Genomic DNA, 21,935 nt, shown 5'->3' on the forward strand with positions numbered 1-21,935 from the left:
CGCCCCTGCCCCTTTCATTCCCTCGCTTTTTGTCTTTCCCCTCCTGCCTCCTTCGTCTTTTCCCATCCGCTGACCCCATCGTCTTTTCTTCTTCTTCTTCTGTTTCTTCATCTTCTCTCACGGCCCTATACATGTCTCGCTCTTTCCCCTGGGCTCCGACAAACACACCTCCTCCTGGCCCTCTTTAACGTTCATTGTCTGATCCGGACCTGTGTGGCGAACGTATCGAGGGTTTGGGTTTGTTCTTTGGCAGACGGGGAAAGTCGTGAGATTTAAATGTTGTCATTTTGGAACCATGCTGGTGCCATGGCTGCGTAGACATTAGTCAGTCTGTTAGTTGGTCCACTGCTAAGGTCAGGACTAGAGCTGTAAAGATCAGCGCATAATTTTTAATATGCAGTTAACACACACAGGTTCATTATCAAATTCTAGTTTGGGAAATCAGGAAGTGATCAAAGCAGCAGTCACGCTGTGGAAAGCAAGCAGAATCTAAAGTGCGTCAAGTACATTTTACCCTTTGGAGGGCAGTAATACGCCATGTAGCTTTAAAACTGCCAAAAATCTTAAAAGAAGCAGAAGAAGAAGGCAAGCAGAAAAGAAAACGAGCAAAAACGGATAAAGACGTGAGTTATTTGTGTGGAGGGAGCAGCAGCAGTTACGCCGTGGAAAGCAAGCAGAATCAAAAGTGCGTAAAGAAAATTTTACCCGTTTGGAAGGCAGTAGTACGCATTAAACACAAACTTCTTTTTTTAACGTGCAATTAACACACACAGGTTCTGTTATTATCACCTAGGGTCAAAACATTATTTTGGGAAATCGGGACGTGATCAAAGCAGCAGTTACGCCGTGGAAACCAAGCAGAATCTAAAGTGCGTAAAGTAAATTTTACCTTTTTGAGGGCAGTAATACGCCGTGTTGCTTTAAAACTGGCAAAAATCTTAAAAGAAGCAGAAGAAGGCAAGCAGAAAAGAAAACAAGCAAAAATGGATAAAGACGTGACTTATTTCATCGATAAATGCAGCTTCAAAGAACTGTCGGCTAATTTGGAATATATTTTGAGTAATACACTTGAAGAATATTCCTTTCAAGTTAATTTACAACAGATTTATTTTTAAAATGTGTGATTAATTTGCATATATGTACATGTAAACTATGGAAGTCATGCAATTTAATATCTTAATCTAGTGTCCACACTAGTCAGGGTGATTTCTTATGAATATATCCTACTCATGTTGAAGCCCTGACCGTTCATGTCACTTTCATCGGGTCACATTTTTCATTTTAAGTGAGTGCACACCTTGACATTGACGTTCATATCAACCCTCAGCTTCATGGCATTCATTCCTGCTGAACATCAGAATCTGTGCTGAAGAAAAGTCCCATAGATCTGCCAGCGTTTCTGCAGAAATCACTCTGTATCAGGAAGAACATTTTCAATTCCTGGAAGTTCCCCAGCTTTATTGTAATACATCGAGGACTTTCACACCAGAGCCACAGTGGAAATTCTTGGTTAGATTCACTTCTTATTTTCAGTATCTTCTCTTTATTTCTGTTCCCTCGTCATTTCTTACATGTTTTTATTGCTTTTTTTCACCTGTCTTCACATTTATCTCATGTTTTTGTTCCTCTTTATCTTTTATCTGTCCTTATCTCACCCTCTTTATCCCCCGTGCTTTTGTCCAACCATTTTCTCCCACTTTCATTCCTTTCTGCTCCTACCCCCTCTTTGTTTCTGTCCCTCTCTTCTGCTTTTGTCTTTCATCCTCCCGCATCATTAACCTGAGATTAACTAAGGCCCTAAAACCAAAAGACTTTGGACGAAGCTTCTCTTTTCTCACGGCGTCGTAAATCCATCGCTCTTTCTTCCTTCCCTCTCTCTCTCTCTCTCTCTCTCTGAGAGCGTGGTCCCTCCCTCCTTTCCCACCGTCCATCCTGTGTGGACAGCTCTTCGGACGCTGTTCGTCGTCCTCCTCATTCCTCTTAGTTCCTCCGGTGTAGCTGGGAGCTATTTGACCATGTTGAAGCAGACGTTTCAGGCTTGTGGTGACAGTCATCTCGACACACACACACACTCAAACACACAACTATTATCCTCGGCCTTTGCCCCGAGGAGGGCTCTGACCAGGCAGTTAATGCCCCGGAGGTCAACACCTCTGTTTTCATGCCGCTCCTGAGCCTGATGGTGAGAGGGATAGAGCAGCAGAGTCGGGTCGCAGAGGTCATGTTTGTTTCCTGCTTCCAGATGGACTCGGTGTGTTTTTACTGCAGACAAACCAAAGCAAGATCCATCAAATTAGCCATGACAATGTGTATTCTAGGGCGGCACAGGGGTGTGGTGGTTAGCACTGGTTACCTTTTACAGCAAGAAGGTTCCGGGTTCGAATCCATGGGCTGACTGTGGTCTTTCTTTCTGTGTGGACTTTGCATGTTCTCCCTGTGTCTGCGTGGGTTCTCTCCAGGTACTCCAGCTTCCTCCCACCGTCCAAAGACATGCTGGTTAGGTTCATTGGTGATTCTAAATTGGCCGTAGGTGTGAGTGTGAATGGTTGTCTGTCTCTCTGTGTTAGCTCTGTGATAAACTGGAGACCTGTCCAGGGTGTACCCAGCCTCTCGCCACAATGACAGCTGGGATAGGCTCTTACAGAAAGTGAACCAATGAATGAATAGATGTATATTCTAGGAGTCTGAGCACAAACAACTGTGTTCAGTCGTGCAATCGAAGGAAAGTTTGACGCTTGAGTTAAATAAGAAGCTCAGTACACTGCAATCGGGAGAACGTTAGCTTAGCATAACGTTAGCTTAGCATAAAATCTGGAAAGAAGGGGATATAGCCACCTGGGTTCTGCACAAAAAATAATGAGATGTTTGCAGATCCAGTCATAAATCTCCAGAACCAGTTTGAGAAGTTTAATCTCAGACATGCTTGATATCTAGGATTCAAAGTCTGGATGATTACATAAGTAATTTTATGATAACAAATCAACCAGAGAGGAAACCAGTCTAATGGTTTTTATTAAACAATGATATTATCATGAAGTTACAGTTAAAGTTTTTTTTTTTGGTTTAATTGGCAAATCCTTATTGGATTGGGGTAGAAATCATGTTGTTTACGTCCTTACTTCCCTGATATTAAGTGAGGTGGTGCATTCAATGCTCTTTATGCTAAGCTAATTTAATCTTCTTGTGGTTGTAGCTTCATATCTAACTGACAGATATGATGGCGGCAGATATGAGAGTGGTTTTGATTTAGTTCTAAATAGTACGTTAGCTCATCTCCATGTTGTGCTGATGTGGCTTTGTTGTCACAGTGCAGGTATCTTCATAAAATTAAGCCTACTGTGCAAAAAAGTTCTATTTTTGGTTCTTCAGTGTTGTTCGGGGAGTAGAGCGTCCATGCTAACAGCCCAAGTCTTTGTACTTTCCTTCTCTCTAAGCAGGGTGAGAGGGAGGACAGGGGTAATTGGGCTTTGTTTCCTGAAAACAAGAGCTCTGGTGCTGTTGTGCATGTGTATATATATGTGTGTGTATTTCTGGGTGTGTAGGCCCGGAAACTTTTCCCGTTTTTTCAGCCAAGTGATTTAATTTTGCTGTGCAGGAATTCAGAGTTGCTGTCCTGACATTCGTGGACTCAGCAGCGAGGCCTTCGACCCAGTTTGACTCTGAAACTCTTCTTGCCCGATGTGTTTTTTTTTTCCTCATGCCTCCAGAAAGAAAACAAAAACCACCTTGTCATTTCCTGAAACACGTCTAACTAGCTCGGTGCGCTTGTGGGAAATGTTGTGACATCATTGTTTGTTGGGGGGAAAAGGAATTTAATTGATTGTTGGCACAGACCGGAGCTGATGCTATTTTATCTGTGTGAGAGAAAAAAAAAGGTTCTGACCTCAGATCTGTCTCCTGGTGCGTCCTCTTCCCTCTTGTCATCACTTGTCCTGTCTGTGGCCAGCGAAGCGTTTCATGCCTCCCCTTGTGTTTCGTGCGCGTCCTGGAGTGAACCCCCGGTAATCCTCACTCGTTAGTCTATCTGGGGGCCTCACTCCTCTCCTGTTTCATCCTCCTCTACTGTCCTCTAATCTCTTAATGGCATCTACGGGTCTGTCTGTCTGTCTGTCTGTCTGCCTGCTCTTCCGAAACAAGAGCAATGAGCCGCTTAGTTCTCCTGTCAAAACACAACTTACTTAAAGCTTGTTACATGCCCCTCGAGAAGCAAGAACCTAGAAGCTGTTTGGGAGTTCTCACAGCTTGTTCTCGACACATCAACCGGGCAGAAGTTTTTTCTTGTGCGCTGTCCGACGACTATTATGTGATTGGTCAGAAATTGGAAGTGGGTGTGGTTAGCGGCCACTCTGTTAGCTCCCAGATGCAAATATTCGTAGTGTGACCGCTAATTTCTCCTGGGTAGAGGTGTGTGGGTGCGCGTTGAATGAACACTGCGATCCAAAGAACACGGTCGTCAAAACGATTGGCCGACAGAATAAGAAATAATAAGAAAAGTGCCTCATCGTTCCATCTCCAGCATCTCCCACAATGCTTAGCGCTTGTGACGCATGCTGCAGTGGGAGGGGCCTATGAGGACTGTGCCGGAGTTTGGCGCTTGAGTTTCTCGTGATGTATAAAAATGACCTGACCAGAACGAACTTTGTTGTTGTTCTTGTTCACCTTGAGAACAAGAAGAAATTTCTTGCTTCTCACAGAGTATGTAACAAGCTAAACTGTCTTACTTAACGGCACTGGGAGCGCTTGATGTGTTCATCTCAGAGTCCTCAGTAGATGGATTTACAATCGACCTCACACTGATCGTTGACTATTTATTTCCTCTGTTTTTTTACAAATTGAAATTGTTATTTTTTTAATTAATTAATTGATTGATTTACCACTAGATGTTTCTATTATTCATCAGCTAAATGATGCTTACACATAATATTCCAAATTGCACAGTTTTATTATGAGGTCCATATGTGCAGAAACCAACAGCTTGTTAATGGACTAGAAAGCTGTTAGAATCTGCTCTAGAGAGTCTTCGTCGTCTGAAACACAACAGATAAGACACAACGACAACCCTAAGACACAAATCTCACCGGATCAGTCCGAACACTGACGCCTGGTTGTGTTGAGCAGAGAAAGCTGGTGGTTTTTCTCTGCTGAGATGCTTGTGCCCAGCGTTTGTTGTCGCCGTATTTATGTAATCTGCTTAGCTTGCTTGCTACATATCCGCTCTGCGGTCTAGAAAACAAATCTTTCGGTGAACTTTGCACGTCTTCGTGACCTTTTAAAGTTTAAAAACACTTGGAGATATAGATGATATCGTTTCTGCTTCAGTGGAGCCTCGATGAGCTCCAGTGACCGTCCTGTCCAGCTCTGCTGCTGCTGCTGCTGCTGCAGCGCGATTAGCTATGCCTGAATAACTAAGTGTCTGCGGTTGATTGCTCATGCCTGTTTGACCCGGTGATGCCAAAGCCATTTGTGTGGGTACAGCTAAACTCTCTCTCCGTGTACATCTTCTATCTTCTTCTTCTGCTGCTGAACTTTAAACAGTTTTTTTTGTTATTTCCACTTGTTTTCTGGTGCTGTTTTCTCCTGTATCATCTCCTTCTTGTATGTTTGTTAGCTTCTAACACCAGTGAATAAATTAAAAGGAAACAAGTTTGGTCTTTGCACACAAAAGTTTGACATTCCTGGATCCAATTATGAGACTAAACTTTAGTTTTTGCTGAATAAGCTGTTTGGAAAATCGATTCTGCAACAGGAAGCAAGTGCAGGCCTGTTGCTCTGTAGCTGGACCCACGCTGCCCCCTAACTGCAGGGTCTGATACTGCAGGTGATCCATGATCACTAACAGGCTCCAGCTTTCCCTGCAGCATTTGTCAGTGCAGTGCAAATAAAATTACGCCTCTGCTCAGTCGGCAAACAAAAAACAAGTGCATCCACGTCATTCCACGCACATGCATCTCTGCGTCTGAATCCTCCTGGTATGTTTGTCGTTTGGGTTCGGCCCCTGAATGGCAGGTCAGGGCTCCGGCGGCCCGGCTCAGTTTCCACACAGGAAGCGTTTCTGCTGCATTTTCTCCGGTGGAGATGCGAGAGGTCGCACAGCTGCTGGGGGAACGGCGCCGGAGGCTGGCAGTCAGCTGTGATGTTTCATGGTCACAACACATGCAGCTGTGTGGTGTCTCAGAATAAAAGCAGCAGTTTATAGAAACAAATTAAAAAACATGACTTTATTCGCTGAGCTGCCCCCGTGTCTTTGGGTTGGTGCTAAAAGGGTGGACAGCTTGTTCCTGCATGTAGGGGTTATCGAGTTCAGTCCGAGTGACGGGAGCGGTAGAGGAGGATGTGGAAAGCTGTAATATTTTCGTCATGAAAGCTCAAGGTTAGAGGATCCATCAGTGCGTTGTGACTGTCCTTTTCCTCATCCTCCTCCTCCTGCTGTTCATCCTCCTTTATGCCCTTCGTCAACATATTTTTTTTTCCTGTTTCCTCCTGCAGTTGGCATCAGGCCTCAGACAGCTGGGACACAGAATAACCTCATGTTAGATAGGCGGCAATCAATTCTTATCGCCTCCATAAACTAAACCTTGACCAAGGACAGTCAGCTCCAGGGGTCAGAGGTGTTTACTAAATAATAAAATGATTACAGGAACAAGCTTGTGTTTTGTTTTATGATCATTTATTCTAAATGTAGTCAGGTTCAGAGCCTGCGTGAACATTCCTCTTTTGTGCCGTGTATTTCCATACGCAGATACAGTTTATAGCCGGGGCCCGTTTGCATCTCTTTGTGCGCAAGGAGAGAAATTTTGTCACAGCTTTATCACGCACAGGGCAGCAGTTGTGTGCTCAAAGTGTGTAATATTTGTGGGAGATGTTTGTGTGTGTCTGTGTGACAGGGTGACCTTGATATGTAAAGGATGCTGACTGGAAGCCGTACGGGGGGGAGGGAGAGACGCGAAGACGTGACATGTTTAAACACATGAGAGAGAAAGATTCAAGCTAATATTAGCATCACACAGAAACACAGGGCAAACACATTCACGTAATTTAATTGAGCTTCTTGGGTAACATCACCTGATTGTGTCGTGGCAGTAGAGTTAAAGCGGAGACTGTAGAGGGACATCGGTCACAAAAGCCTGTGTGTCTTTCTCGTGTGAGATTTCTCCGTCTGATAATCTGAATGAAAAGGGTCATTCACTCCCCGACACAACGCCGGGCCTCACAATAACACCGTTAGTCTCTCTCCTGCCTCGTCACCCCCCCCCGTCGCTTCCCACACTCCTCCATCTTTAACCCTCCACCTTTCCGTCTCTTCTTCCCTCCCTCCCTCTTGTGTCGAGCTTATACAGTAGTCTGACCTCATCCCTGGGCTTTGTTGCACCCCCATGTGCTCATGTATCCACACGCAGCATTTTATGCAGGCGGCGAGTGAGGTGGAGGAGGGGGGGGCTTTGAGATCCACAGCCTTTAATTCAGTCAGAGAACCATGTAAGGGCCCGTCAGTGTGACACGAAAAAGAAACTGATCAAATTGACTTTTAAATTAATGCTGTGAACAGTAGAAGAAGAAGTTACGTCCCTCATGTTTATATTTCCACATATTTAACGTTGCTTCATCATAATTTTGACGTGAATTCAACTGTAATGCAGACAGAACGAAACAGTGTTTCTCTTGGAGATCCGACTTCGATAAATAAGCTAAATGATTAAAAAGACTTAGTTAAAATAAGTAAAGGAGAATAAATATGTGTATGTTTGTAAAGTGCATGATGTTTGTGAAGGTTCTCAGTCTTCCAGAGTTTTTTGAGAAGACATTTCACCACTCATTCAAGTAGCTTCTTCAGTTCTAAGGGACTGGTGGGAAGACTGAGGTTTAAATAGGACACTCTGTAGGTATAACCCATCAGAAACTTGCGTGACTTGTTTCTGTTTCCATTAACGGCTCGATACTTACCTGTCGTTGAGGGGGGACTGTCCTCTTTCCCCATGAACGGTGCTCTAACGACCCTTTATCAGTCAGAGGCAGAAACAAATCAAGCAAGTTTCTGCTGGGTTATACCCACAGAGTTTCCTATTTAAAACTCAAACTTCCCACCAGTCCCTCAGAACTGAAGAAGCTTCTCGTGGCAAACTCAAAAAACTCTACAAGTCCAGTTTCTCCATTTTTTGGATAAAGTGCATGACGCCCATCCAGGATCAGATCAGCTGTTCAGTGGTCTAACAACTTGTGGAAGAAAACTGTTGAGCAGTTTGTTGGTTCTGCTTTTAATGCTCTGGTACCGTAGCAGTTTATTTAGCAAGAGTTTATTCAGAGGGTGAGAGGCTCTGACAATGTTCTGTTCAGTGCCATCTGTCTGCACCGGTTCTGGAAGAGTTCTTGAACGGGGGGGGCGCAGGAAGACTCCAATCACTCTCTCCCCTCCCTTCACCACCCTCTGCAGGGCCTTCTGGTCTGCCACCGTGCAGCTGGACTACCTTGAGGATGTACAATATGTCGGCACACTCTCCACCACCCCTCTGTTGAAAGTAAACTCACGCTGCTCAGAAATTTCTGACCGGTCCAGTCTGTTCTGCAGACAGGACATCTGACCTCTGACCTCTGACATACACAGCAACAGCATTTAATACAGTCAGGGTACCACGGTAGAGGCTGTCAGTGTGACATCAAGTTAAAATGTGCTGTATTCAGATACATTTAGTTTCATCAGGAGTTTCGTCTCTGCGTGATGAAACACCTGACAACCTAAGAATAAACAGTGACGGGTTCTTAAAGAAAGCACTGGAGCTAATGAGAACATCACAGTGGAATTATATCACTGCAGACAGAGTGTGTTATTTGCGGGTGCCAAGTCTATCACTTGTCACACGTGTAGTCGGTGGCTTGGTTTGGGTGTGATGCCGCTCACACATGTTGGTCTCTTCTGCCCCACAGTGGCGGCAACACACTCTTTACCACGAGACACATGAGGGCGTCTCACTTTTCACTCTGTTTTACTTGGTTCCTTTTTTTTTTTTCTCTCTCTCTCACTCTCAGTCGCTGCAGTCTGGACGAATTAGTTTTCATTTTTGTTGCGTAGCAGACAGAAAGGACTTGTGATGTAGTTTTGTCCTCTTCTGCAAAAAAAAAAGACGCTTTTGCAAATGTTTCAGTCTTTATTTGGAGCAGAGATCATTTTAGGACAGCAAAGGACGCTGGGTAATGTAGTTAAAATGCAGTTAGTGGTGGTGAACACCAGATTAACAGCTGGCATCAGGATCAGATCTCCCATTACCTCATGATATCTGGTAATTGTGGTGACTAACAAATGAGTAACGAGGAAGAAACTCATTCCTGCCTCCTGGACAAAAGGCTGCTTGATTACTTTCTCATGATGTCATTAGTAGTTTAAGACATGTCTCTTCGTGTCCAGTGGACACAATGGATGCTAAATAAAACTAGCTGATAAGATTAAATATGTGTTTACACACCACCAAAAAATCTATCTCTATGGAACTTTATTGACAAAGTGGATCTGCTGCCACAAACAGTAGAAGAAGAAGTTGTTTCCCTCCAACTTTATTGACAACACTGAATTAAATCAATAGAAGAAAATGACCTAGATGGTTCCACATGTTCAACTGGAAACTGGTCACCTGATGTTTGCTCCACGTGGAGCAAAACATGCTCAGAGATTTATTTATTATAACCAGAGAGAAACAAGCACATCAAGAGTTTACAAGGATTATCAAAGGTTTACACGCCACCCTTCTCAGTCCGTTTGAAAAATCCTTTACGCGAGGCATTTTTATTCTGATTATTAGAGGCATACAGCAAACGTTGAAAGACTGAGTGCAGCTTGTGAACTCTCAGTCCGGGCATGTCGTCAGCTTCACTGTGGTTGTGTACTGTTTGGTCTAGAGGTTGCTAGGACTGAAAACCACAGTGGCTTTTTTCAGAGCTCACTTCATAACTTGACCACACACCCACACACATGCATGCATGCACACACACACACATATACACAGTTCTCTGCGAGGTGAGGGTAACACTAGAACCCCCCCTCACCTCATCTCCTCCCTGGCCTCCATCCTGCAGCCTGCATCATGCTGAATCACACCGTAGCGCCTCACGCACCGATCACCTTGGTTTTATCACCTACTCTGGTCGAAGCCTTTGAGTTGAGCACACGTGGTTACAGTCAGCAGACTCCATCATTCAAAGATAGCCATTAATAAATATCACAGACAGGGATGTGTTGCTCATGCATAGCAACAGAGGTAAACACACTTACACACACACAGGCCACCTGCAACCTCCTGCCAACACGTCAAAAGACATTTATATATGCATGTAATGAATGTGTGTTATGATATTTATAAAGGAGTTACTATGATACACACACACATATACAGGAAGTCTGTGGGCATCTCCCATGTGGTTTCCTTCTGAGAGCGTGTGAGCCGACCACACGCACACACACACACACACACACACACACACACACATAGGTTTTCCGTCTCTTTAGAGGTATTTCGTCAACCTGACGACTTTGTAACGGCGCGCTGAGCAACGGCTGCAGTCTGGTCACTTGTTTCAGGGGAATGGAATTCACTGTTGGAGTGTTAGAGGGCGAGCGAGATTGAGAGAGAGTGAGAAAGAGGGAGAGAGAGAGAGAGAGAGAGTGAGGGCGTCTGACCGGAGAGAAGGACTCAGAAGTTAGGAGCTGCAACCGGAGTTTTGCGTTTTGGAAGCTGGATGCTGGAGAAATGAGGAGGACAAGTGAAAGGAGAGGATGTTAACGCACTGAGAGGACGAGTTCGGTCGCTGGAGCTGCAGGAACTTGTGTTTATAGCTCGGCTCAGTTCGTAGCTGCGTTTTGTCATCACTTAGAACGAGGAGATGGATTTTCTATCAGACCCTACGGTCGTTACGTCGATCCTGGTGGTGGGTTTTCACTTTCTGACAGCGGCTGGGTTTTGGTTTTACCGCCGCCGCCGCCGTCAGCAGACGGCCACGACTGAGCAAGGTAACATTCAGCCCGACAGTCCTCCTCTCTCCTTCTCTCACATCTTCTGCTCTAATTCATGTCTTGTTTGTTGAGTGACGGAAAAGATTCAGAGTTAGCTCCATGTGCTTCCTGTTTAGGCCCCGCCCCTTCTTCACTGTCTTATAACATTTGCACGGCCTTTCACAGGTATCTGTACAGCAGTTAGCACCATGCTAAAGGCTTTTTTTTTCTATTTTAGTTGTAGTGGAATGTAAAGCAGCTTTAAAGAGAGTTCTCCTGTTACATCTACTGTAACAGTCAGACACCGTCTTTCTGATTTTGTGCTGCACGGTTTAAAAGCTGTGTCTCCCCTCGCTCGTGCTCCGTGAGTCTTGGTGGAGAATACTCCATATTTGGCTCTTTGTTGAGAAATCATTTCCTATTGTATGTAATCACATCCGTCCCATAGACCACAGTCCACGTGTGTGTCTTTGGCTGCTTTCATGAGCAGCGGCAGCAGCTACGTCTTATGTTTAAAACCTACACGCTCTACACTAAACAACTGTGCTGCCAGTGAGCTGCTCAGTTTAGTCATGTGTCTAATTATTCATAGCTTATGGTAAACACTGAGCCAACGCAACGTTTTTACAGCATTAGACAAATTCCACTTTTGTAACATTGCCTTGAAGCTAATCCTCATTAAAGCCTTGTGCAAATACTCATTATGTAACTCCAACGACTAATATTCAATGTGGAGTTAAAGTGTCTGTGGTATGTAAACGATTTTGACATGTAGCTGCACCTAGTCCTAAAGTCAAAGACGGTGTGTCGCCTAACTGTGGAACATACCGAGCCAAATACCGGGCTATGCGAGGGATTTGCTTTTGGGGCTAATTTTCTGTGACCGGCTCTGATTCAGCAGGAGAGAAATATCTGGTGTGACATAACGGTGCAGATCGATGAGGTCGATCAATAGAGAGAGGCCGGGGGATGCAGCAGTGATAGGAGATGAGAAAGGCCATGTCCAGAGTGTCTATCAACATGAATCCTTTGTGATCTACACATACGCGTCTCGAGCCAAACACCGACATCTTTCAGGGGCACAGTAGATTATTGTACAAACAGCTGCTGTCTGAGAACAATAGGTCTCTACCTACCGCTGTTTCAGAACCATGAACTGAGCTGTTCGTTGTGCGCGTCCTCACATAAAGTCTCTCTTACTCACTGAATGAGATAAATGACTGAACTGTGTGCTTTCAGAGAGTGAGACTTTGGAGCTCGTTCCAAAACATGCATCGTCTCCCCAAGTCATGACCCACACGTGGAGACACATTTTAATGCCAGCTATGGCCGCTTGCGCTTGGATTAGACTACATCTAAAGGTGGTCTGAAGGATCCTGTCTTAAATGCATCCACAGTACGTCTTGGGTGGGTTTATATCTGTACTTTAAGATGGCCACTTGAGATCTGATCGCTCAAGATGCAACAGCGTCTCTGTGACCAAAGACTGGAGCTGTGAAACAGAGATAATTTCATATAAGTACTACTTCACCTTTTCTTGGCCAAAATGTTGTTAGTGGGGATCTTTGGGTCCTTTGGGTCAAGGGAAAGGTCCTCTGTGGATCATCCCACAGATACTTGATCAGTTTGGGATCTAGTGAATTTGGAGGCCAGGTCAACACCTTGTGCTGTTCTTCATGTTTTTTTTTAGTTGTTCCTAAAGTGTTTTTATGTGTGTGTGTCTGTGTCAGGCTGCATCCTGCTGGGGATGGCTGCTGCCATCAAGGAGTGTCATTGCTATGGGGTGGGGGTGCCTGGTCTGGTCTAGGTGGGTGCTACATGTCTAAGTAACATCCACACCAATGAGTGCCAGGTCCAAAAGTTTCCCAGCAGAACACTGGATTGTCACAAGATGGTCAATGTTCAGTCAGTGGTCATAATGTTGTGGCTGATCGGTGTATGTCCACACATGCTAACAAGTAATGGACTACTTTAACTGTTTCTCATTCCAACTTGTACATCTCATAATGAGTGTGTGGTTTTAGGGACGTGTCCATGCGACTCATTCTGAGAGCAGGGGGTGAGGCAGGACGTCGATCAACCGTTTCTCTCAACTTTCACGTTCATTTGCTTGGTTCTAGATGACTAACCGCTGTGCAGCACATCTGCAGTTTGTGTGTGGTGATGTTGCGTGGCGCTGCGGTCCTGTCTTTTCGTCAGGAAGCCGTGCTCTACGCAGCGGTAGGCCGAGCGTTCAGGGCGTGCGCACGATGTGGTTGAAGTTGACACAAAATGTAAATGATGGTGGTTTAACACTTTCCTTGAAATAAACCGACTTGAATTTAGACGACTATGTGGGTTAACAATACGGTATCAGCAACAGATTATATGTGCAGTGTGATTTAGAGCCGTCAAACAATCACTGTCCAAGGATAACGTGTGATTTATTTTGTTTATCTGCTCTGAATATACGAGAGGATATTTAGCAAATATTTATTACTTAGCTGGAAAAATATGCCTTTTTCATGCAAATGTGTGCAACAATCCAACACGATGCATCCGACATACAGAGATAAAATAGTAAAAAGTATAAATTCAGTCCATCAAGGAACAGTTATGTCCAGAATAAACCCACATGCTCAGATCAGAAAATCTAGTATCAGCCAGAAAAATGTCTGTGATCAAACTCTGAATGAAATCTGGTCTACTTTAATGTCATGACCACCCAGCTGGAAAGAATTTATTTAGATGTGGGTCAGTAATAAAAGCGCACAGACGCTGAATCACCTTCAGTTTTTAACATGGACTTTGGATTACTCTGTCCAGAACCAGATTGAGTTTACATGCTGGTTCTTTAAACACAGTATTGATCTAATACATGAACTCTCCAGGAGTTTCTCTAACATGTAGTTGTTGGTTTCCTTTAAGCCCACAGGTGTCAGTCTTGTGCGACCACAGAGGAGCAAATTGAGCCTGATCTTAATCTCATGACATGGATTGTGGGCTGACTGGACATCCAGTTAGTGTGTAACTGAGACGCATTAGCTGCCGAGCAACGAGGGAGAAAGTGTAGACACGTGACTTCAAATCATCTCCTTCGGATATTTTCAGTTTTCCAGTTTTTCTTTCAGACATTCAGCAGGCAGGGTTTGTCTGTAGCTGCCAGAGAAAGACATGGGGCAAGATGTGAAAAGGAAGGAAGGATGAAACGGGGGAAGCTCTCTGGTGCCAGCCTTCGAGTGTCACCATAGATGGCAGGGTGGGGGGGGGGGGGGGGGGGGTGAATGAACCCTGGGAGCTGGCCTGGCTGCAACAGAAACTGAAAGAGAAAGTGAAAGGAGGAGAGGAAAGGAGGGAAAGGACTCTTGGATAAACATCCCTCCATCTCTTTTAATTATAATTGAATCACAAGAGGGGAAATACGGAGCGCCGGAAGACGGGACAGCAGAGAGAGAGAGAAAGAGAGAGTGAGGGAGATTAGCGGTGATAACGGGAGAGAAGGAGGCAGCGAGGGATAAACATGCTGCGTGGTATTAGAGGCGTAAGCTCCGTCTGGTATTTTTAGTTTGGATGGTCCCATAGAGAGAGGAACGAGAGGAGAGATTCACTGAGACGGCACGGAGGAGACGACGAGTCTGAGAGAGCAAAGAAGAAGAGTACGGGGAAGAAGGAGGGATGGAGAGAAAGGACTAGTATTGCTGGCGGAGGAAACGGTGACAGGAGGAGGAGGAGGAGGAGGAGGAGGAGGAGGAGGAGGAGCTTGTGCTGCTCTGTCTGAGCTTGTTGTGGCTGTAACAGCGTGAGTCACTGTTTGTCCTGGTCAGGTGTTTCTGAGCGTCCCGATACGCTGCACACCTGCCTGTCACGCCAGCCTCTGCTCTGGTGACGTCTCTCCTCTTCTTCCTGACTCCTGGTCTGGTCACGTGACCTCAGAGTCCACAGCTGAGCTCCCAGCTTCCAGCTTTTGGGCCTCCCCGTCGCTTCCACGCTGCTGATTCTTGAGCAGAAATGATTCAAACCTGCGCTGACACAGTCTGGCACAGCGGCGCTATTTTGAGACACAAGGAAAGAGGAAAGAGAGAGAGAGAGGTTTCATCAAAGTATAGATGAGCTGCAGGGTGAATGTTCTGGCTGTGAATGGAGGAGTTAGAACACCAGGCTTTCTTCGCTGCTGAGCCTGGATGCAGGCGGACATCTGGCCAGGGCGTCGTCATTGTGCACACGCACTAATGAGATCAACGACTCTGGTTTCCTTTTTAGTATTAAATTAAATAAAATCCAGACTAGATCCTGCAGAAAGCCTCTGATTTAACATAGCAGAGGAGCGGCGTAAAAGAGCTGCCGTTGACTCCTTCCCCAAAAAAACAGAGCTGGGGCGCCTGCGTTCGCCTCTTAAGGAGGAAACTAAACCCGGGAGTTAAAGCCAAGGAAATGAGGGAAATGGAGTTATAAGAGAGCTGCTGCTGCTGCTGCTGCTGCATCTGGCTTTTGTCTGCTTGAACCAGACCAAGAATGTGTGTGTATTTGCATAGCGGGGCCAGCAGAACAAGCCAAACTTGTATGTTCTTGAATTTTTTTTTGACATCTCTGCAGGATACATGCAAACCCTCGTAGTCTCCCTCATATTCTGCGCCGTGACAAAAAAGAAAAGACTCTAGAAAGGCGACAAAATCATAGAAAATAAATATTTCAGGACTGCGCCGGTCAGCAGGGAGAGCCGCTTACTTACTGCAGAGACACCGTCAGCTGCAGTCGGAGTGCAGCCCGTCTGTTGTGGCCTGCGAGCAGAGAAGGAGCGAGCGAGCCTGAGAACAAGTGACAGGGAGGGAGAGAGAGAGAGAGAGAGAGAGAGAGTGAGTGTGCAACTGCTGGGGGAGGAACAAGAGTTGAGGGAGCAAACGGGGAGGGAGGACGTCCCTTTTTGGACGCCGAGGGGAGGAGCTGCCGCTGACTTTGACACACACGTGTGAGAGTGCGAGGGACGAAGGGAGAAGGCCGGAGAGGCTGACATGGCAGCGACAGCAGGGATCGAGGAGAGAGGGAACAGGGGAGGTTGAACTCAAAAGAGAGGGAGACTCCTCCAACCGGTCGTACCTGCCGTCTCTCCCGCCCCCCCCGGTGTCTCACCTTCCAGCTTTCAGTTTTGGAAAGAGGCAGCTCGTCGCCAAAGACGTCTTAACCGCTATAATTATCTGACTCCTGGCTTGGATTATGCGCCCTTAGCATCAAACGAAGGCTGACTAGAGGAGGAGGAAGGCACTAGGGGAGCGGAGGACTATGTGGCCCGACTACAGGAATGAATGTCAGCTCAACGCTCACCTGTACTCTCTCATGTGCTGCGCAGGTGTGTATTTGTTGTGCGTGCATGCCCACACACAGAGAGCCCGTGGAGTGTTTGCAGAGTGCTTGTTTACACGCCGCCCGTGCAGAGGGACTCCTGTCAGCACGTGGTCCTCCGTGTTTGAACACTTCCTCAAATGTGGTGCCTGTTAATCAGTGCAGGTTTGAGGACGACAAGTGTTTGTGTTGAGTTCGACAGACAGCGTGGAAGAGAGAGGGGGGTGTGTTTGTGTGCGCCGCGCAGATTAACAATGCCCTCCTCTGTGCGTGAATGGGCGCCTCTCTGTGGCTGTCACTCACGTCTCCGGTTTTATAAATGTAAAAAAAAATACTTAAGAGGACACGTAGATGATTTATGGAGCTTAATACCACACCCAGGAACACTGATGTGTGACCTATTAGCACGCCGTCTTGACTGGCTTAGCCAACCGGGCAGGTTTGGGAATCAAGGCGTGTTATGGTGGCGAAACTATTTTGCAAGAGCATGTCGAAATGTGTGTTCTGAGCCCGGACGTTTGGGGAGGAGGGAGGGAGGGGGGGCTTTCCCAATGTGTCGCCCTGTATCTGTATGTGTGTGCTGAGATTGACCTCCAGTTTGATCCAGTTCAGATTTTTTTTGACCCTGGTTAATCTTAAACTGAGTTTCCTTGCTGGTAAATCCTCTCTGCTCTGAGGAGATCCGTCCGCGTGTTTGCACAGGTGTAGATGTTAGTTAGCAAGAGAGAGAGATAAGATGTGTAAAGGAGGAAGTGATACGCTCTCATTCTCGTTCCGAGGCTGCTGCCCTCACCGTGGCAACCGATAAACAGGAGACAGGAAGGGACGTGTAGCGCGCTGCTTTCTGATTGGCTGGAATCGGTTTGATCGACTGGAGAGAAAGTCTTCTTCTCTCATTCAGCTTCTGGTCTCGATATGAGATATTAGAGTTTCTAAAATGTTGGTTTTGGAGTTTTGAGGGGGTTTTTTTACCTCTAGTTTCACATCTTGCGTATGTCTTTGCTTTTTGTCCAGCTCGTCTCTGTCCTCATACTTTATAAAGCCAATCAGCTTTCACGTTGCTCTCAGAGTTTTAGCTTCTGTCTCCTTCACACGTGAACTAGTCTCATTGTCAGACTGTGCTGAGGTTTTTAACGAGAGGATGCAGTCGGATATTTCAAATGAACATTATATATCTGCTGACACATACACCAATCAGCCACAACATTATGACCACTGACAGGAGAAGTAGATAACATTGACCATCTTGTGACAGTCCAACTTTTGGACCTGGCATTCATTGGTGTGGATGTTACTTAGACATGTAGCACCCACCTAGACCAGACCAGACACCCCCACCCCATAGCAATGACACTCCTTGATGGCAGCAGCCATCCCCAGCAGGATGCAGCCTGACACAGACACACACACAAAAACACTTTAGGAACAACTAAAAAAAAAATATGAAGAACAGCACAAGGTGTTGACCTGGCCTCCAAATTCACTAGATCCCAAACTGATCAAGTATCTGTGGGATGATCCACAGAGGGCCCTCCCCTCAAAGGCCCCCACTAACAAAATTGAAGGCCCATGTCCATTGTCTGATGAGTCCCAACTGTTTTAGAGGCACAAGGGAGACCTACCCAATATTAGGAAGGTGGTCATAATGTTATGCCTGATTGGTGTACATGGCCTATCCCTAAAATGTTATATTATTCATATTAAAGCTTGTATATTTTGTAATCTGAGGAGCGCGCAACATTATTTTGAAAGGACAGTTTGCTTTCCGTCCTGAAGGAAGTCAGATAATTAACAGAAAGGCGGGAAAGGAAAAGAAGAGAGGGTCTGTGTTTCTTCTCTCTCCCAGACGGACTGATATGAAGAGGGAAAAGCTGGAGAGGAAGAGAGGCTCCGTTAGTGTGGAGGAAGAGGAGGTGGTGTTTGTGGTTGAGGGGGGGAGACAAGATAACACAGTTGTGGCTCAGCATCAGGCTCTATTCCTGGCCTGGCTGCCTCACTGCTCTGGCCCGTGGAGGACACAAGCCTGGAGTCGAGCCTGGCTGCAGATCTGACTTTAGAGACCAAGAGAGGAGTTGAACCGAAAAAAATGAGCAGGAGAATAGTTTTAAGTCAAGATAAAGACTGCTCAGCTTACTCAGGGTGACGTCCCCCAAGTTAAAAACCTGCAGTAAAGATAGAGAGGACATGTTTGTAGGTCTGCATGAACCCTCTCAGTGTCTCATTGTTGGTTTGCTCGGAATAAGATAAGAAACATTTTACATCTGTTACAAAGTTGAGTCATCTTGGAGGAGTTGTTTTGATTGTCGTGTTGTGAAATCTTCTTTTCTTGCTCGCCTTTTATTGAGTTTATGAAATGAAAGTGTTTGTTAACGATAAGAGTTAGACGGAATCGACCAATACAAGCTGCTGCTGAGCTGCTTATGGTCCCATAAACTCAAATGTTTATGGGACCAAAGAACCAAAGAAGAGCAAAGAACAACTCTTTACACCCCTTCACCTGCTTTAAATTGCTTTCTAAATGAAAATAAAACTAAAATGTTAATCATAAATGAACTCAGATCCTTCTGAGATCCAACGTAATCCCTGTAGATACGCTTCAACAACATCATGTGCAGCTTTTAGATTGACTCTAGTGTTCCACTAATAATTGGTCAGAACAGACCTGCTGCAGATTAGATGTAGAGAGGTGGTGTAAACCTCTGATAATCTTTATAACCATGTTAACACCTGATGCAGTCGTTACTTTCTAGTAGGAATAAATCCATTCTCTCGGTGATGTTTGCTCTAAGTGGGGTAAACATGAGGAGGGACAGAAACATGGAGGATGAACGAAGCTGGAGTTTACACCAGTCAGCCACAACATTATGACCACTAACAGGAGAAGTAAATAACATTGAACCATCTCGTGACAATTCAGTGTTCTGCTGGGAAACTTTTGGACCTGGCATTCATTGGTGTGGATGTTACTTAGACATGTAGCACCCACCTAGACCAGACCAGACACCCCCACCCCATAGCAATGACACTCCTTGATGGCAGCAGCCATCCCCAGTAGGATGCAGCCTGACACAGACACACACACAAAAACACTTTAAGAACAACTAAAAACAAAAAATATGAAGAACAGCACAAGGTGTTGACCTGGCCTCCAAATTCACTAGATCCCAAACTGATCAAGTATCTGTGGGATGATCCACAGAGGCCCCTCCCCTCGACCCATAGGACCTCAGAAGGCCCATGTCCATTCTCTAATGAGTCTCAACTGTTTTGGAGGCACAAGGGAGACCTACACAATATTAGGAAGGTGGTCATAATGTTATGCCTGATCGGTGTGTCTGGGCAGCAGTGTTTAAATGTGGGTCTGTCTCGGTGATTGTCTTCTACTGAATCAATTCAGTGTTGTCAATAAAATAAAGTAAAAAGTCTTCCTCCAGGGTGAAGCCTCCACGCTGTCTTTGGATTATGTCATTAACCTCCCTCCTTTCCTCTCTTCTTCTTTTTTTTTTATTTCAGATGAGCGAGACAGGGTTCAGAAGAAAACCTTCACGAAATGGGTCAACAAGCATCTCATCAAGGTATTTGTCTCTTTGCTTTGTGCTCGTCTCCTGGATCATTTTACATGAAGTTGCAGAAATGTTGCCGCTGACGTTATGGACTTAAATCATCAACCAACATATAGTTTTCTCCTCAAATCTTCAAGATATATGCCATATAGAAAAGAAAAGAACTGTGTCACTAGTGTATATATATAATTAATGCTCCATTATCTGACCTTTACTTTCTAATGTAACATTTATTTTAAATTTAATGATCCTGTAAGACTCAGGTCGTAAAGGAGCTGGACTGTAAATCTTAAATAATAGCTTCAGTAAAGTCCCTTCTGGATGCTCTGCCTGACTTATAACCACTGCTGCTCTATAACACTGGATCGAATCGAGCACAATGAAAGCTAATTTAGGAAAACTTTGGCTCCAAGAAACAGTGGTGGTTTCCTCATCTCTCTTCTGACTCCTCTTATCTGAGCTGTAGTTGCATCAGTGCTGTCTGTAACCATCAGCCTGTTTGTCTTTGTCCCGGTCAGTGAATGACTCCAAAGTTACAGCTTCACGTTTGTCAGAGGAAGCAAAGCACACGCACCACCTGTCGCAGCATTTCTATCTCCTCCATGAGGTACAGTGTGTGTGTGCCATGTGTCACACGAACAGACATTAAGGAGCAGAGTAATGCCGAGTATTTCTGTCACATGACCTGGCGAAGGAAGCGCCCCGTCTGACCCCATAACTCCAGAGCAACTGTCGTCAGAGCGGCCCGGCCCCGAAAGTGTAACTGTGGCATCGGCTGGCGCGGCCCGGACCAACCACCGACTGTAAATGTAGGTCAGAGATGAAGAGTGAGGGCGGCAGGCGGAGACAGAGGGAGGGTTTCCACTGCTTGGGAATTCAACTTTTACTGTGCGGGTATACTAGAAGAAGAGATTAGGAGTTGATTCACTGATTCCAGATTTTCCCTTGTAGTCATTTAGCGACGGTTCACAATCACACCGCTGCAGAAGACAGTGTGGATTAATATTAGCAACATTTTTAGCTCTGGAATCTGACCTTGGATCTTATCTGCGACCCTGCCCTTCCGATCCAGAAATATTTTTACAATGACGTCGTCATCTGGAATAAAAACAAACTCTAGACCAGCTGATCAGCATGATTCAGGAGATCCCTAGCTTCCTAGCCTCCCAGCTAATATTAGCACTTCCTGTTTCCTCTTTCGAATGACGAACGCAGATTACTGCCCCCTGCTGGTATGACGAGTTATTTCCTTTAGTCTTTGCGTTGCGTTCAAGTGCAACTTTCTGCTCAGGATACGCCAAAGTCAGACCTTTGTTTCCTGTAGTTGTTTGATGCCGGTTCGGGACAAATGCACAATTGTTGCTCACGAAAGAATAAATTAATAAAAATAGCTAGCAACAGCTTTAATTATCAATAAACTGACATTACATAAGCAACAAGAGCAAAACTATTCTCACAGTAGCCTCTCAGATGTGAATATTGGTGATTTTTCTTTGTAAATTAATATATTTGGGTGCATTTGTGACATTTGACACATTTTTTGAATTAAAAGTAGCATGGACACCACTTTTGATATTTAATTTAGATTTAATCTGTCTTAAAATAACTTATTTCTCCTTCTCCAATCAGATTTTCTGATTCATAACACTAAACACTGACATTATTTTAAATCTTGTGCTGAAAGCTCTCACGTTAACGCATTAAATCAAGAATAATCAGGCTAAGGACAACTCTGACGGTGGCTCCTGGAAGCAAAATACTCAGCTGAACAACAGCTTGTTTCAACTACACACTGCCAGCCATCCCATTAGCACAGAGGTCACCTTAGACTGTCACCGGTAGGAGGATCAGAGCGAGGAGGCTGAGGAAGAGGAAGAGGGGAGAAGGAAGGATCGAGAATCTTACGAAAGCCTCTTTATAAACGTCCAAATATTGTTCTCTTGAACAGAGAGCGGGGTGAAATAGCTGAGCGCTTTAGATCATCTGTTGACTCTGAGCCAGAGCTGTTGATTCTGTGAACCTCCACCCTAACGACGGGGATTTAGAGGCAAACACAGAGCGAGGAAACAAGATGGCTAATA

The 21,935-nt window shown here is 45.3% G+C and overlaps 1 protein-coding gene across 10 annotated transcripts in view; it reads left to right on the plus strand.

Annotated features, from left to right (window-relative positions):
• Nucleotides 1-21,935, plus strand: part of macf1a (microtubule actin crosslinking factor 1a) — a 203,567-nt gene that overhangs the window by 57,862 nt on the left and 123,770 nt on the right. For all 10 annotated transcript variants that reach the window (XM_084563044.1, XM_084563040.1, XM_084563038.1 and 7 more), the window contains exon 2: nt 19,805-19,866. In XM_084563044.1, coding sequence (XP_084419170.1) covers nt 19,805-19,866 — 62 coding nt within the window. The remainder of the gene's footprint in view (nt 1-19,804; nt 19,867-21,935) is intronic.

This window comes from Chelon labrosus, assembly GCF_963514085.1.
Source record: "Chelon labrosus genome assembly, chromosome: 16".
Classification (NCBI taxonomy): Eukaryota; Metazoa; Chordata; class Actinopteri; order Mugiliformes; family Mugilidae; genus Chelon; species Chelon labrosus.